General features: G+C 31.6%; 1 protein-coding gene across 1 annotated transcript; it reads left to right on the top strand.

Annotated features, from left to right (window-relative positions):
* Positions 1-5,479: 5,479 nt before the first annotated feature.
* Positions 5,480-10,791, top strand: LOC105107362 (uncharacterized). The gene is made up of 3 exons (XM_011001255.1): positions 5,480-5,830; positions 6,285-6,453; positions 6,784-10,791. The coding sequence occupies exons 1-3, from the start codon at positions 5,717-5,719 to the stop codon at positions 10,488-10,490; spliced, it is 3,990 nt and encodes a 1,329-aa protein (XP_010999557.1). The 5' UTR covers positions 5,480-5,716; the 3' UTR covers positions 10,491-10,791.
* Positions 10,792-17,839: the final 7,048 nt, after the last annotated feature.

Here is a 17,839-nt window from a genome sequence, read left to right on the forward strand (position 1 = left end):
ATAACTCTTGCTTAATTCAAACTAAACTGATAAAAGTTGATATAAGTTAATACATGATTTAGTTAAAATCCGATTAATTTTTTATTTTTATTTTTATTTTTTTAAATAATATTGTTTTAATTGAAAAAAATAAAATAATATTACTTTAAATTGACCTAAATTAACCTATCTAACTTGTGAATACTCGTGGAGATGCTGAATTTAATAATTTTGACAAAAATGCCTCGGTAATTAACTACAAACTTTTCAACCCCCACTTCTCTAGGGTGTGAAAAATAATGATTTAATGATTACCAATGTGGCAAGCACACAGATCAGAGGTCAAGGCTAGAAAATATCAAAATACTATGAGCATTTATTGTGGCAATTAATTGCCATGGGGTTCGCAAGAACATTACTAGATGTTTTGCTAGTTGAGATCATGACCTTGCCATGAGCTCTTGAGGCGAGGCCAACATTCTTGAAACCATCACTGTATCTTTGAACGTGAAAACATCTTTGAAGATGGTAAATTTTCACTTTTTAGCTTACCAATTTGTTGGAAGCAGTGGGCATTTATGAGGGGTGAAGAAGCTTTTCCTCGGGGTATTCGGCTCTTGGGACTTCTGTATTTGATTTTATCTCTCATTTTCTAACCATTTTAGTGTAGACATCTAACATTTTTGGACAATGATTGATAGATAAATTGCTAGGTTTCTTCAGTTACCTAATAATTCTCTAAGCAAGTGAAACAATTAATGGGGCCTGGTAAATTTGAATAGAAATGAGGCCATAAGATGGTTTTGCAATAGCACCGTATCCCTCTTTCATCCAATGTTTTGAAACCGCTATTCTAAACTAACAGGTCAATTTAGTGAATTATCATTTTAGAGCCCGGTCTAGATTGGGTTTTGTATTAAACCAGATGGAAGAAAACTTAATTAAATTCGATCAACTCGGTAGATTAAAACCCAAGTAAGATATAGTTTTTGATCCTTTTTTTTTTTTTTTGAAATGTTGTTTTCAAATCATTTGAAGATATATTTTATTTTAAATTGACTTGGATTAATTAAGATTAACTCATTCATCATATGACTCAAACCTTGAGTCAATCTTGTTTTTACTAGATAGATAACTTGCGCTATATTACAAGTCAGATCAATTTTTTTTTAATTTTTTTTTTAAAAAACACACCCAAGCAATGACAACATCTTTAAAGGAGCAAGAAAAACTTGAGACCCGAGTTATTAATTGGAATAAGTTCAATAAACTTAGATAATTTAATAATATATCTATTTTAAAAAACATGGCAATGACTAATGAAAAAAATAAACACTTGCCTATAAACATGGCAATATATTTTCTAAATATTCTTTAAAACTCTCAATAATTTTATTTAATAACAAAGAAAAAAATTGAATGTGAACAAAATAATCTCATAAATAGAAAATTGAGAAAAAATTGAAACTCAATAACTAACAAATCAAATGTTGAATTATGAACTGAAAAAAAAAATTTAAAAAAAGATAAAAAAAAAAAAAAAAAACTTAACTTGAATTAGCATGCTAAATTTGTGACTATATCACAAAACTATAATAACTTTGTACAAAAAAATTAAATAAAATAATAGAGCTCAACTTTCAAGTAAACTAAATGATAAAAGCAAAATTGAAAATAAATCAACAAAAATATATATAAAAAAAAAACATTAAATAAACTTAAGTTAACTCCACTAACCCATAACTTAGGATATGAGATCAAAATTATCTCATAAAAAAAAAGTAAACACAATTATAAAGCTCAAGCTTCAATAACTTAATGCGTCGTACGAAAGGCAATGAAAGCTTTCCATATGCTGGTACGTGTCACACTTACAAGTCATTATTTTTTTATTAAAATCTCAAATTGCATTCAATCAACTTTATTACTAAAAAATTAGGATGAAAATTAAAAAAAAAAAAAAAAAAAAAAGCTCATGGACTCTATTTAAAAAAAAATGCTTTTAAAAATAATTTCATCACGCTTTAAAAATAGTAAAAGATCGATTTATTCCCAACCAATTTGATATTAACTATAAACCTCAAAAAAAATACTTTATTATCCCCAACAAGCAATTTATTTATTTTTTTGTACAAAATAAAAAAATATCATTATATTATAGTAATTTATAACATTTTAAGTATATGTATGCAATGAAACACTAAATCCTCTTAATTTATATTTATAATTTTCGTGCAAAGGGGGAAAGATTCATTATATTATAACAATTGAGAATGTTGAGTACATGTCTAGTAAAACATAAAACATTGAAGCCTCTTAATGTTTTTTATTTTTTTCTAAGAACTATACAATTCTCCACTCATAATAACAAAGTTATAGTTATCATAATTAATTTCAATTTCATATTAGTGGAAGAATAATATTCCTAAATATTAAAGTACTTAATACTATCTACTTATCAATAATACTTGCTTAAAATTGTTCCATTAACAAAGAAGCACAAGATTTAGTTTGGTGATATCATATAAACAAACAATTTCACTTTGCTTTTAAATTTGTAAAAATTAATTATAAAATACAAATTCAAAACTTTAAAACTCTAGCACTTTTTTCTTTAATTTAAATCACATAGATGATAACTTCAGATTGCTTAATACATCAAATTCAATATGGTGAGCATCCTTTTTTATTTCTACTATGGTTAAGTTTCATTGAAAACCCCATAATTATTAGGGTAAAACAATTAAATAGAACCTAATTCTTTTAATGAAATTGCTCTTCACTTTCACTACTTTTCACCAAGACTCAGGTAGTATTTATTATAATAGTAATAGTGTGATGATGAAATTATCACCTTAGCTATTAAGCTTTTCAACAAAATATTAGCCAAGATAATATTTTCACTATAACATAATTATTTTTTACAATCTATATGATTGATCATTTTATTCTTTCACACTAAAATTACTAATTTAACCCTAGAATAAAAGGCATAATGATTATTATTAAAGGATGTTTTAGTCTTTTTATGTTTTTCAAAATATAACTATTTTGATGCTTTTATAGATAAAATTAACGTAACTCTCTCACAAGAGCTTTTATATCATTTTACATTGGATTTATTGTAAATTTAAAGATTAATCAAGAGTATTATTATAATTGATATACATTAAATATTATTAAAAAAAATTATTGGGATGTGTGTAGCAGACACCAATGTGTAGACGACTCTCGCATTATTTAGGAAGCACATGTAAAGTTATGCGATCACCAAACACCATCTTCAGAGGCAATATTTGAAAGATCTTGGTGCCGCCAACATGATAGAACATGCCCCTAACACATATTAAGTGTGGTAATGTAGATCATTTCTTTTTTCCCCTTAAATAATTCATACCAACCCCTCCAATTTATTTATGTTTTAAATTTGGTCTCTATCATTTTAATTACTATATTTTTAATTTTAAATAATCTATCAAATTATAAATATTTTTCAATTTCACTCCACTATAATTTTTTAATCTTTTAAACTTGGTCTTTTATTTTTTTGATTTCTATTTGTTTTGTTTGGAATAATTTTTAAAATTAATTTTTTTACAATTTCATTCTCCATGAGTTTTTTTCTATCAAATTTCATCTCCATTTTTATATTGCTATGTTTTTTGCTTTCATAATTTTCTTATTAGTATTTTTTCATGATTTCATCATTTAAAATTAAATTAGTCAAGAATTAAGCTTTTTGATTAAACTTGAATTTAAAATTTTATGTGTTGCGAGTTTTAGAAATTAGACTATGTTTAAGATATTCATCCTGGTTTGCTTATTTATTTTTTTTTTAGTTTTTTTAGTTATTTTTTACAACTTGCCTTTTATGGGGTTAGCCCTCAGTTCATGTCCAGAATTGCCGGTTAGACTTTTGTTTTTTTTTTTAAAAAAAAATAAATTAATTTTAATTTCATCATTCAAAATTTTTTTTATATTTTTTTTATTAGATTATACAAATCTTTTATCTATGATTATGAAGTTTATAAATTCATCTAATTTAACAAATTTTTTTAACAATTTTATCCTTAAACATTAAATTATTTAATAATCTAGATAATTTCATGTCATTCTCTGTTTATCTTTTTTTCATTGTTTTTGTTTCTTTTAATTGTATTATTGAAGATACCAACTGCACAAGTGACTTGGGTCTTGGATATTTTTACCCTAACTTTGTTTTGTCAAATCTTTTGTTTTTTTTTTGCCATGCCCGGGGTGAAGCGCTGCCAACAAAGTTCTACAGCTAAATGAGCCCAATTTGGAAATTTAAACCCATTTCATCTTAGATTATTAGGACCTACTGGGCTTTAAGATTACAATATTATGAATTTATATTGTGTTTGATGTTAAATGTATAATATTTTTTAAAAAATATTTTTTTAATTAAAAATAATATTTTTTTAATTTTTAATATTACTATATCAAAATCATAAAAACATACCTAAAAAAATCAATTTAATATTTTTTAAATAAAAAGTAATTTAAAAAACAAAAATTACCACAATATTAGCATGCACCAATCATCAATAGGTTAAACTATATCTTTTTTTTTTTGCCATTGTAAATTGAAAAATGTTTAATGTTCTAAAATTTCTGAAATTATACTCATAATTTTCACAAACAGGATATTTATATAATGATGAATCCACTTTTATATTTTCTCAAGTATTGTTTTTAATATTTTTATACAAATACCATAAATTCATAATACCACATTATCAATGCGAAAATATCTAGAGCAATGAAGATTAGCAAATCAATTGTTATGTTAATATATGTCTTAACATGATAATTAATGTATTGAATTGTTGACTATTGCATCATAAAATTCTCAATCTAAAGTGTTAATATTGTTTTTTTTTTAATTCTATACTAAAAGAAATAGAAAAATTCTCAAACATTACTACAACAATACAAAACCTACCTCATTGATTAACCCACCCCAAATATTTAGAAATTTGAAAGGAAAAAGGGGAGGATGAACAAGTAAGAGAAGGAAAGGAAAAACAATAAAATTATTAATTCAAGATGATTCTAAATCTTTTTCCTTTCTTTTTTTTATTAAAAAAGATATTTAAAATCTTTTAAAAATAAAAAACTTATTATAATACCTAGCTCATTTCATTAACATAATAATTTACTAGTTTCATACTTGGTTAATCTAATTTATTTTTATTAAAATAATATTATTTAATTTTTTTTTATAAAAAATTAGTGCTTGAATTGATCAAATCACTCTATATATGATTCTTATGAGCTCAAACTCTAAATTGAGACTACATAAATGTTATTATCTTCATAGGATAATCTTTCTTTTTACCTATTTATCAAAATATGATAAAAAGTTTATTCAATAATTAATCACCAATAAATTAAATGAAAAACCTACTTGATGTCATTAATCCGTTGCACGACAAGTCGTTCATATGGGTAGTTGCTTTAGCAGGACAGAGTCTTTTTCTCGTCATCTTCCTCAATTCATCAATGTCCAAAACGTAGAAAGGAAAAGTCGCACACGTAAAACTTCAATTATCTCCTTTACTTCTCCATTAAAACCACAGATAAACAAGACCCAGATAGCCCTTTTGGCCTCTTTTGCCTTTGATGTTTTCTTAACCATTAACGAGAACGGAGGAAGAGAGAGAGGGAGAGATTGATCTATATTTTGTATTTGTATTTGTACTTGTAGAGAGAGATGTTGGAGAAGATTGGATTACCAGCAAAGCCGTCATTGAGAGGGAACAATTGGGTTGTCGATTCTTCACATTGTCAAGGATGTTCTTCTCAGTTCACCTTCATCAATCGCAAGGTGGGTTTCTTTTTATTTATTTTTTTAATCTGCTATTTTTTTTTTATTCAAGTGAAAATTGAATCTTTTCTCTGTTTTTAGATTTTTCTTCGATATCCATGTCTCAAAATCCTTTCTTTTTTGTTCTATATTTTTATATTCACCCGATGATGATCGTTTAGTTCTTTATTTTTTTAAGTATTAGTGATCACTTATGGTTAGTTAGCGATAACTCGGATCATAATTTGAATTTTCTCGGTTGTTCTTGCACTTGTTCTAGTCGTAGATTGTCAACTGTAATCAGTTTTAGCGCTTGATTTAATTGTACGTTAAAGATCTATTGTAAGTTTATTATTGGTTCTTAGTGCGTATGTAAGTTTGTTTGGAGGATTTTGTAACGGGATGCTTGTTTATCTCAATATGGGATTATCTTGCTTAGACTTTGCAAGTTATTGATGTGTAATTGGATTTTCAGCATCATTGCCGAAGATGTGGGGGATTGTTTTGCGGAAATTGCACTCAGCAAAGAATGGTTTTGCGTGGTCAAGGTGATTCACCTGTGCGTATTTGTGATCCATGTAAGAAGTTAGAAGAAGCTGCACGTTTTGAGATGCGGTATGGACACAAGAATAGAGCTGCAAAAGGTATTTTTGTTTTCTACATTACATGGGGCGATCATTTACTGTTTCCCTCGTTGCCTCACAGCAAAACTCTCATTGTTGTTCTAGTTCATTCATTCATTCAATATATATATATATATATATATATATATATATATAGATTTTGTTGGTAGGCTACTCAAGTTTGTAGAAATGTTAATTTTCTTCTCCTCATTCCTTCCCTGAATCTCTTTGGAAAATCTGTTGGTAGTTAATTTTCTTTTTGAAATGTTAATAACAATGAGTAGTTTGTTGGAATGCAGCATCTTCATGTGAAATGATACTCTGTCTAAACCTAGATATATTTTTGTGTAGGAAGTTCAAGAATGACATCAAAGAACGAGGATGACATTTTAAACCAGATTCTAGACAATGATGGAAAGGAATCTTCTTCATCAGGACAACAGTTCAACACTGACCTGATTTCTAGCATTCAAAGGGCAGGTAGCAGTGCTTCATACTCAAACACTAAACAAGTTACTGCTCTGGATGGTGGAGGAGATATAAGTCATTCTGTTGATGAGTACAATCATGTAAATAGTGAGGTGGGATCAGCCACTCCTGAGGAACTACGTCAACAAGCTTTGGATGAAAAGAAGAGGTATAAAATTTTGAAAGGAGAGGGGAAGTCCAAGGAGGCTCTGAAAGCCTTTAAGAGAGGAAAGGAACTTGAGAGGCAGGCTGATGCTTTGGAATTGTCCATTAGAAAAAATCGTAGGAAGGGTTTGTCTTCTGGCAACACAGTTGAGATTCAGAATGAAGATGGCATCAAAGAATCTGTCAGAAAAAGTAAATGCCTTGCTCATGTCAATGAAAAGGATGACCTTACTGCTGAACTCAGAGGACTGGGGTGGTCTGACATGGATCTCCATGAGAAAGACAAAAATCCAGTGAAAATGAGTTTAGAGGGTGAACTATCTTCTCTTCTCGGAGAAATCTCAGGTAGAACTAATAAGAACATGGGAAACAGTGGCATTGACAAAACCCAGGTTGTTGAACTTAAAAGAAAGGCGCTAGCTTTGAAACGTGAAGGAAAGCTTGGTGAAGCCAAGGAAGAATTGAAGAAAGCGAAAGTTTTAGAAAAGCAGCTTGAAGAACAGGAGCTGTTGGGTGTGGATGAAGAATCTGATGATGAGATATCTGCTTTAATCCGTAGTATGGACAATGATCCAGAAGACACACTATTAGCTGAGGGAGTGCCAGATCATGGTTTTAATTTTGATCACCTTGTTGGCACATCTGATGATCTTGGTGTGGATAGTAACTTTGAAGTGACTGACGAGGATCTGGTGGATCCAGAATTATCTGCCACACTTAAATCCTTAGGCTGGGTTGATGATTCTGGTAGTTCAGAAACCACTGCTACTCAGTCTGTCCCTATTGACAGGGAAACACTACAAAGTGAAATTCTTTCGCTCAAAAGAGAAGCACTTAATCACAAACGAGCAGGTAATGTCACAGAGGCTATGGCACATCTAAAGAAGGCAAAGTTACTTGAGAGAGACTTGGAAAGCTTGGGGGGTGAAGTAAGCAGCTTAATTGCACATGATCCCACAATAATGAAGACAGGTTCACCTTCTCAAAATACCAAGGAAAAGAACAATGTGAGTTCTAAACCTGCACCAAAGAGTAGATTAACGATTCAGAAAGAGCTCTTGGCTTTGAAAAAGAAGGCTCTTGCTTTAAGAAGAGAAGGTAGATCGGATGAGGCAGATGAAGAGCTGAAGAAAGGCAAGGTTCTTGAGCAACAACTTGAAGAGATGGAAAATGCTTCAATTGTCAAGGATAAACAGGCCTTTGGTGGGGTTAAGAACCCAGATTTGGAATATGAACATCCTGTTATTTCTGGAGGTCCACTGATTAGACAGGAGGAGGAGGATGTAACAGATCAAGATATGCATGACCCAGCATACCTTTCCCTTCTAAGTAACTTGGGTTGGAAAGATGATGATGATGAGCATCCAAACTCTTCATTTAACCCTCCCAAGGAAAATGATAACACCAATCTCTTGGTCACTCATTCTCCATACAATATCTCGATGAAGATACCAAGAAGAAGTAAAGCTGAAATACAGAGGGAACTCATAGGCCTGAAAAGAAAGGCTCTTACTTTAAGACGTGAAGGAAAGACTAATGAGGCAGAGGAAGTTCTTACAGCAGCAAAATCATTAGAAGCTGAGATGGAAGAGATGGAAACACCCAAGAAAGAAATTCAGACCGAGTCTAGCAGACTCAAGGACAAAATTATCAGACCTGTTATCAGTGCAGCGGATGAAGGAGATATGGATGATAAAGATATGCATGACCCATCACTTATCTCTATGCTAACGAATTTAGGGTGGAAGGATGATGAAGATGAAGCTGTAACTGCACAAGCAAAGCCATCTAAACAAGTTTCAGATAGTTCTGCGAATTCTACTAATCCATCCTCAATTCCATTCTCGTCGAGCATTTCAGCTGCCAGACAAAGAAGCAAAGGTGAAATCCAGAGAGAGCTCTTGGGTTTGAAAAGAAAGGCCCTTGCACTTAGGCGTAAAGGAGAAACTGAAGAAGCCGAGGAATTGTTGAAGATGGCCAATGTACTGGAGTCCCAAATGGAAGAACTGGAAGGTCCTAAGGAGCTTCTCATTGATGATTCTGAGGACAAAAAACCTCAGAGTTCTGGATCATTAATTAACCATGAAAAGCAGAATAATGTGAAAATTGCGTTGGGAACTAGTGAAAAGTTTGCATCAGCAGCAGGGGATCCCAATGAAAAAGTTGTGGAGTCATTTGTTTGGTCAGGAAGAAAGGAAAGTGATACATTTGCTCCTCTTTTAAGAAGTTCTGATATTGTCAATTCAGTGTCATTCGAGCTCAACAAAGGCAAGCATCCAGCTGTAGGGCAATTGGATCTCATGGGTGAAATCAGATCCCTAAGCAACTCAGGAATAAATCATGGAAATGATTTCATTCCTCCTGCTCATCAGTCTGTGAATGTAATGGATTTGCTGACAGGAGATGATTGGAACAGTCCTCAAATACCAGCTGTAAAACCAGAAGATAAAGTCAATTTTGGTTCCGATGCATCCTGTCTGCCTGAGCATCATGTTCATGTTGGCTCCTTGGGAAGTCATACAGTCAGAGGCAAGGATGAAGAAATCAGTTCTGTTTCATGTATTTCCCTTTCTTCTGAGCCCCATGGTCATGTGCATGCACCCAAAAATTTTGGAAGCAAAGAAAATGCTAGAACCGAACTGAGAGAAGAAACAGTTAATGTAGGCAAGAAATCACGTGTAGATGAAACAGATTCTGTTCAAGGATTGGTTTCTCAGAACAGCAAAATTTCCCTTCAACAGGAAGTTTTGGCTCGTAAGAGGAAGGCTGTTGCTTTAAAGAGAGAAGGAAAACTGGGAGAAGCTCGAGAGGAACTTCGGCAGGCAAAGCTGTTGGAGAAGAGTCTTGAGGTAGAGATACCTGGACCTGTAGGTGGTAGCCATGATAGGTCAACATCTGCGTCAAATGCTCCATCTGCTCAACAAAAGGATCCTAGTGCCCCAAATTTGGCTCCAAAACCGTTGTCTGGGCGTGATCGATTTAAATTGCAACAGGAGTCACTGAGTCACAAACGTCAGGCCCTAAAGCTGCGAAGAGAAGGCCTGGTGGAAGAAGCAGAGGCTGAGTTTGAATTGGCCAAGGCTCTTGAAGCCCAGTTGGATGAGATGTCTTCTGACAATGTAGCAGAACCAGTAGATGATGTAGCTGTTGAAGATCTTCTCGATCCTCAACTTCTATCTGCCTTGAAAGCAATCGGAATTGAAGATACCAGTACCATATCACAAGGTTCAGAGAGACGAGGGCCCATGAAAGTCAGTCCTACCAAGAGTGAAAGCAATAGCCAGGAAAGAATTCAGTTGGAAGAACGGATCAAGGCAGAGAAGGTAAAGGCAGTAAATTTGAAACGTGCAGGGAAGCAAGCTGAAGCTTTGGATGCTCTCCGACGATCCAAATTGTTTGAAAAGAAACTAAATTCCTTGGCATGAATTTGATAAATAAAGGCTTGAGAGAATCTCCCTCCTATATTTCAAGTAATATTGTTTGTGTGAGGTCAATGGAACACATTTTGATTAGAGATAAATAAAATTCCTTTCGCCCATTACATCCATACTAAGTTATATTATAGAAACTACGGTGACATTGTACCACATGAATTTTCTTACTCTATGGTATGAGACTGAGTGAAAGAGAGTTCTCAAATGGTTCGAAAGCAGGTTCTCCTCTCTTTACTGTATTGTCTATGATTTATTTATTTTGAAAGGAAAACGAAGTCTGAGCCTTCATCTCCAGTTGTTTGCATGATGGCTATTTGCTCAAAACCTCAAACAATATTGCACATTTGATCATTCTATCACTAGCAACCAATGATTTTCATGTTGGCAAGCTGTTGCTAGACAATGAATTGTGTGGAAAATGAGAGACCTTTTGAAGTTCTGGAGGTTCTTTGAGCACCTGTAGAAATGACAAACGAGTTTATATTATTAACTTCAGTTTCAATGCATGAACTTTATGCTGGTCGCTTTTCTGCGTTTTCCAGTGGCTCAATCTTTTCCAGTATTTGTTCCCAGGCTTAATACTTTTCATCTCCATATACAGTCTTCATCTTCATGTATTTCTATAGAAGAATTCAAGCTTCATGCAGAAGAGCAAGAGTTCTAGTTCACGAAAATTAATAAGATCTTTGAGCTTATAATCCCAATAAACCGCAGTAGTAATCTCATTTATTTTTATGCACCATGTCAGACTAGTTCTCATTGCTATAAGAAGCGAAGGTTGCCATCCTCCTCCACTATTGGATTGCAAGCAAAGGTCAGGATCTTCCATTATTTTGTTTCTTTATATTTTTTTATACAAATTAATTTATAATTTATCATCTCAATTTCGGAAGCTTCAGTTAATAAGTTCGTTTAGCATACCCTATCCTCCTCCACATATGGTCAGCAAACTATTTTGTAGTAGTATTTTTAACTCAAGTCTCATGATGGTCTTTGCTTATATCTGACTCAGTTAACCTGACATCAAGCTTTGATTTGTGTTAAGTTTCAAGTTAAATAAAATAAATAAATAAATATTAACTCAATAAAATGTGATGGACTTAAATATGTTTTCAGTAATCTAGTTGACTAGATTAATTTGAGTTAATTATTAAAAAAGAAAAATTATATAATTTTAATATAAATAATCAACTAAGTTAATCCAGTCTCCATACCAGGATTTAACGTTAGACTTTTCAAAATGTTAAAATTATCTAATTTTATGGTAAAGTTGATGATGGTTTTGCCTCTTCGCAAAACTTTCAAGAATCTTTTTATTGTTGTTCAAAATGTTATTGCTTGCCGTTGTTAAAAATTAATATAAGGTTATTGATTGAATTTCAGTAAATAGTTTGCACTTTTTGGATTAAAATAATTGTTTAATGTGCTATCAAGAATTTAATAACTAAACAATTTGAATATTTTATTTTAATTCTTTTTATTTTTGATATTTTTAATTTTGTTGCTACTCAATTTTTAACCTCATTTTTAAATAATTCTTGAAAGAAAATAAAAATAGCAGAAAAAAAAAAACAAATACCAAAAACATATATTATTAACATATTTACATTATTTTCAACATTTCCTAAGAATTTCAAATAACAAAACTACATTTATTATTTTAGTAACCTATTTTTCTAATAGATTTATTATGATCTTATAATTTAAATCACGAGCTTTACATGTTAATTTTTAATATAAATTTTAGAATTGTTTTGTTTGTATTTGATTTTTTGAGATATTATGTCTAAAAATAAAAAAAATTATTCATTTTAAATAATGTTTTTAATGTGTTGGGCCTTGCGTGAAATTTTTTTAATGGTATGAGTTTATTCAATCAATTTTATTTTTAATTATATTTTAGGTTGGGTCAAGTATTTTTTTAGTGTGTGAATTTATCTTTTATTGATTTAAATAAATAAATTCAGTAAATACAATATGATAAATGTCTCATTTTATTTCAATGAATATCTTGATTTACATTCATCTTTTATTTTTTAATTTTTTTTGTTATTGTTAATTTTTTTTTTATTTATTTACATAAGTAGTTTTCAATTTATTTAACTAGATTTTTTTATATTTTTTCAATTTATATTTTAAATTTTTTTATGGAAAACAATACATTAAAATAATATATATATCTAATATTAAAAAGAAAAACATGCAAGTTAAATATTTAGTGGACCACTAAATGTGGGCAAATTTATGGTATATTGATTACGATGCCAGACATTTTCAAATTACGTACCTCATCTCCTCCTTTTCAGAAAAGTGTGGTCAAGAAGACATTAGCTTACATTATTTTGAAAAAAGATTTAATATTTTTTGAAAAAGACAGCTTTGAATTCTTTCCCATAAAATACTGCCTCTCGTGTAAAACGCTTACCATAAGACATTCATATGAACACGTGTTTTTTTACAAAAAAAATTGACTTTATATGATTAAACACGTACTTTATATTATAAATTACATTTATTATCTTATATTAGTTCTTATGTCATTGTTGTTGTAACCCAATTTTAGTTTATTGGCTTTTAATTTAATTTTACAAGGTTTAAAATGTAAAATTAAAAGATTAAAGATTTTTTTTAATGAAAAGTGATTTGTCTACTTGCATGAAAACTAGGGACTACAATGTGCCTTTGTTATTCTATCCTTATCTTCAAGATAATCCTTATGTTCTTCAAGATAATCCTTACTTTCAAGATAATCCCTATCTTCTTCAAGATAATCCTTACCTTCAAGCTAATCCTTACCTTTTTTAAGATAATCCTTACCTTGTTCAAGATAATCCTCAAGATAATGATAGTTTTCTGTTTTCGAATTCGATTATAATTCGAACTTTAAAAAAGAAAATGAGTTTGATTGAGACTTTACTTCTCGCAAGTGATGGGACTCTTACACTATAAATACTGATCTCAGTACACGGAAAGAAAGGAAAAGAAAAAAGAGGGAAGATGATTAGAGAAAAACCCTAAAAAAGAAACCTCAAGAGGAGGCCATTACCGGAAACCCTAAAAGAGAGAAACATAAAAAAGAAAGGGGGCAGCGAACTTTATACTAGTCGCCACCCCCTTCAACCCTTTTTCTTCCCAGTCTCCCTCGACTTCACATTCAACAGCTACATACCTAGGTAAGTTTCCTTCCGTTCTTGCTAAAATAATTAACTGATTACTGTGTTTGCTAGGGGTGCGCTTGACAAGCTTAATTTTTATGCCCATTCTAATTTGATATTTGAACAAACAAACATCTTTTCAATAACATAAAATTCCAAAAATATTTGGGGCTTTCGTTGATTTATTTGTGAACCCCTCACACCTTTTTTCTCTCTCTCTTTATGTTTGTATGTTTTGTAGATGTGCTCAATTTGTGGACTATTACTGTTAAATGCAAATATATCATGCAATTTCTTTTTTTAACTTCCATCTAAAAAGGGCAAATAATAATAAAGGATAAACAAGAAAAAAAAGGACATAAAAAAGTTTCTTCTTCAAATTCATTTTTATAAAAATATTCACTTACGCTAGAGTCAAGAGTATTGTATTTTTGGTTTTATGCGATATTAACCAACGCCAGAGTTGGGAATATTCGTAGGAATTGTTCACTGACACCAGAGTCAGGAACATGAAAGAAGAATAAAAAAGAAAAAAATAAAACAAATTCTTAGCAATTTTAGACAAAACCAGCAATGCAGTCTGCCTTAGGTAGGACGCTTAAAGGGTGATAGTATCTTTGTTTTTATGTAACCAGTCCCGTATCATAGAAACTTTGTTGACCAGTTAGGGTTTCTAGTGACCATAATACTAGGTGGCGACTCCTTGAATAAGATCTTTTCTCCTAAAAGAACAAGTTGCCAGATATCTGTTCTTTTTCTAATCGAGTTAATTTTTTAATCGGTCGCCGCTATGTCCGGGTGTGACAAAAAAAATAAAAAAAAATATATGATGACAAAAAAAATAAAAAAAAAATAGTGAAAAAAAGAATAAAAAAATAAAAAAAAGAATGAGAAGAGAAAAAAGAAGAGGAAAAAAATAGAATAATAATAATAATAATAATAATAATAATAATAATAATGGTTCCATTTATAACAGTAATATATATATATATATATATAAAAAGTATATAAAAAAGGAAAAATAAATAAAAGTAAGAAGGAAAAGGAAGAAGGAATAGAGAAGCGGGAGACAGAAACAGGAATAAGAAGAAAGATCGTCGCTTCAACCATCACTGCCGCCACCACAAGCTGTCGGAGAAAGCAACCATGCTCCCTCATTACAGGTAACTTTCTCCCCTCCCCTGCCATTTGTATTTGTTCATCTTCATTTGCATGCAGAACGTGAGGAATTCACGTTTTATAGCAAATAAAGATTTAGCTAGTTACTGTGTTGTGCACAATAACTAGCTAATTATATTTGGCTAATTACTGTGCAACGCACAGTAACCAGCCCTTTTATTCATTTTGGGCTGGAACATCAGCCTAGCCCACTTGGTTGGGTTGAGTCTAGCCTTATAGCCGGGCCAATATAGGCCCAGCTCATATAAGTGGACTGAGTTCGGCCTAGTTCCATTAAAATTTTTAAAAAAAAAATTGTGATTTTTCTGTGTATTTTTCTATGCTATTTTGATCAATATTGATATGTATTTTTATTTTATAAAGATACAAATCTGGTATTAAAATACTCGATTTTTATCAAAACATAAAAAAACATGTTTTCATGCATATGGCCAAGTCTCTCAAAGTTAAAAAAACTCATATTGTATTTTCATATAACAAAGAAAACTTAAAAAAAAATATTTTAGCATGTATTTTTGGCTTTAATAACCAGATTATTAAAGTCACGAGAACTTGGCCAATATTTCAAAAAAATTTAAAAAACATTATTTTGTTTTCTTTTAATATCCACGATTACGAATTTACATGTAAAACATACTCCCAATATTAAAAAGATAGTTTTTCTTATTTGACGTTATAACAGTTAGGTTTTTACTCGATAAGATAAGGACTTCCTTACCGAGAATGACTTTTCTTAAACCATAAACAAGCCAAAAATTAGAAAACAAAACAAGACCTTAGTTTTTATCAAATAATAAAACAATGCAGCTTACTTTAGGTAGGGCGTATTTGGGGTGCTGATACCTTCCTTTTATGCAATCAGTCTCCACACCCGATTTTTGAGACCAGTTAGGGTTTCTAGTGAGCAGAATATTAGGTGGCGACTCCCATTCTATTTTTCACTCTTAAGAGATAAGAATTTCTTATCTCTGCATATTTGCTAGAGAAATACCTTATACTTAAATTTAAGAGAGTGAACGATCACCGCGATGTCGCACACGTGCGATGGAATGACGACTCCACTAGGAACTTTGTGGACTAAGCTTTGGTCTTGTCTGATCATCGTGTTTTATTGTTTGGTTTTGTGTTATTGTTAATTTTCATTCTCATTTGCTCATACTCTTTAATTTTATACATATTTATTCATGCATTATATAAAATTATTTCATACATTATTCACATTCGAGGAGAATTATACTAAAAAAAATTTAGGTTAAGTGGGGGACTAGCAGCTTACCTTATGACTTTTAGTCAAGGTTTAAGTTTACGTAAACCCTGACTCTTCTCTAAGAGCTTAAATTGGTAATGATTGGTCCATATATCATCCCATTACTTACTGAGCCTCTATATTGCCTTTAAGAGGGCAATCATTAGGACAGCAAGAGACCTTTTTGAGACTAGGTAGAAAGCCACCTATCATGGAACAACCCAAACCTATCCTTAAAGTATGAACTCCCTAATATGCATGTACATACATTTGTATCGTACATTCATTCATTGTAAATAACATATATATATATATGCATCATGTTGAAATATAAGTCCTCAAAGAGTCTACAACACCCGACTTCGAGTGAGAAACATGGAAGATGAAGAGCGCGCTCACATGATGCTCATTTTTAAGAAGAGTTAGAGTCTTTAAAGATAAGTGTGGCTCGCCTTACTAGCTTACTTGAGTAAACATTGAGAAATACCTTTGGTGAAGGTCCTTATAACCGATCGGTCACCTTTAATCAGATTCCAACAATAGCTCAGCCTAAAGAAAGAATGAGTAAACATGGTCAAGAGCCTCAACATAATCCAATATTTGTGCAGTTAGCAACACCTACACCAGCCCCTGCAATCATGGATGCATTTGTTAATGAGTTCTACAAGGTCAAGTCATCTGATAGCATTGATCAAGATAAGATAGAGGCACTGGAAGCCACAATCAGAGTAATTGAGGGGGTAGACTTATATCATCTAGTACGAGCAACAAAGATGTGTCTGGTCCCAAATATAGTTGTTCTGAAAAAGTTTCTTGTTCCTAAGTTCATAAAAAATAGTGGAACATAACGCCCCATGACTCATCCCAAATCCTATTGCATTAAAATGACAAAAGTAGTACATGATGAAAAATTATTGATGCACTTTTTTCAAGATAACTTAAGTGGGGCAATATTGAGCTGGTATATGAGATTGGACAACACAAAGATCCGGAGATGGAAAGACCTGGTGGATGCTTTTATCAAGTAGTACAAGTACAACATAGACATTGCTCCTGATAAAACCAGCTTGTCCAATCTAGAGAAAAGGGACAAAGAAAGCATAAGGGAATATGCTAAAAAAAAGCGAGAATCAGTTCTCAAATCCATCCTCTACTTTTAGACAAGGAGACAATCACTTTATTTGCCAACACACTTAAGGCACCATATTATGAGCATGTGATGGGTAGTTCGACTCAGCAATTCACTAACGCTATGGTACTGTGTGAAAGTATAGAGCAAGATGTCAAGAGTGGTAGAATTTCTGCACCCATCGAGAAAAGAGGCTTCAAGAAGAAAGAGGTTAACCATATCAGAGATGATTATAGGGGTAAAAGAACCTTATCCCAAAACTACCATACTCCATCCCAAATTGCCAATATAAAAAAAACCTAAGCCCCAAAAGTTTCAAGCCAAAAGCCAAATTGAAAATTACCAAAAGATCCAAAAACAACTACCTCTATTACTGCTACCCTTGAATGAGATGTACCAGAAGCTATTAAGCATCGGGCAGGTAGCTCCAGAACCTCTGACGCCTGTGCAGCCACCTTAACTTAGCTAGTACAAGCCAGAGCTCACTTGCGAATACCATGCTGGTGTTGCTAGACATAGCATCCATATTTGCAATGCCTTCAAGAAAAAGCTTTTGCAACTAAGCAAAGCAAGGTGGATAGTATTGGAAGATGCTCCTAATGTGAATGAACCCTCTACATAATCATGCTTG

Source organism: Populus euphratica, unplaced genomic scaffold, assembly GCF_000495115.2.
Source record: "Populus euphratica unplaced genomic scaffold, PopEup_1.0 scaffold157.1, whole genome shotgun sequence".
Classification (NCBI taxonomy): Eukaryota; Viridiplantae; Streptophyta; class Magnoliopsida; order Malpighiales; family Salicaceae; genus Populus; species Populus euphratica.

Excerpts from the sequence above, each read along its gene's own strand:
- LOC105107362 (XM_011001255.1), top strand. The coding sequence starts at position 5,717 with ATGTTGGAGAAGATTGGATTACCAGCAAAGCCGTCATTGAGAGGGAAC. Across the intron at positions 5,831-6,284 it reads TCACCTTCATCAATCGCAAG|CATCATTGCCGAAGATGTGG; the intron begins GTGGGTTTCTTT and ends TTGGATTTTCAG. Across the intron at positions 6,454-6,783 it reads CAAGAATAGAGCTGCAAAAG|GAAGTTCAAGAATGACATCA; the intron begins GTATTTTTGTTT and ends ATTTTTGTGTAG.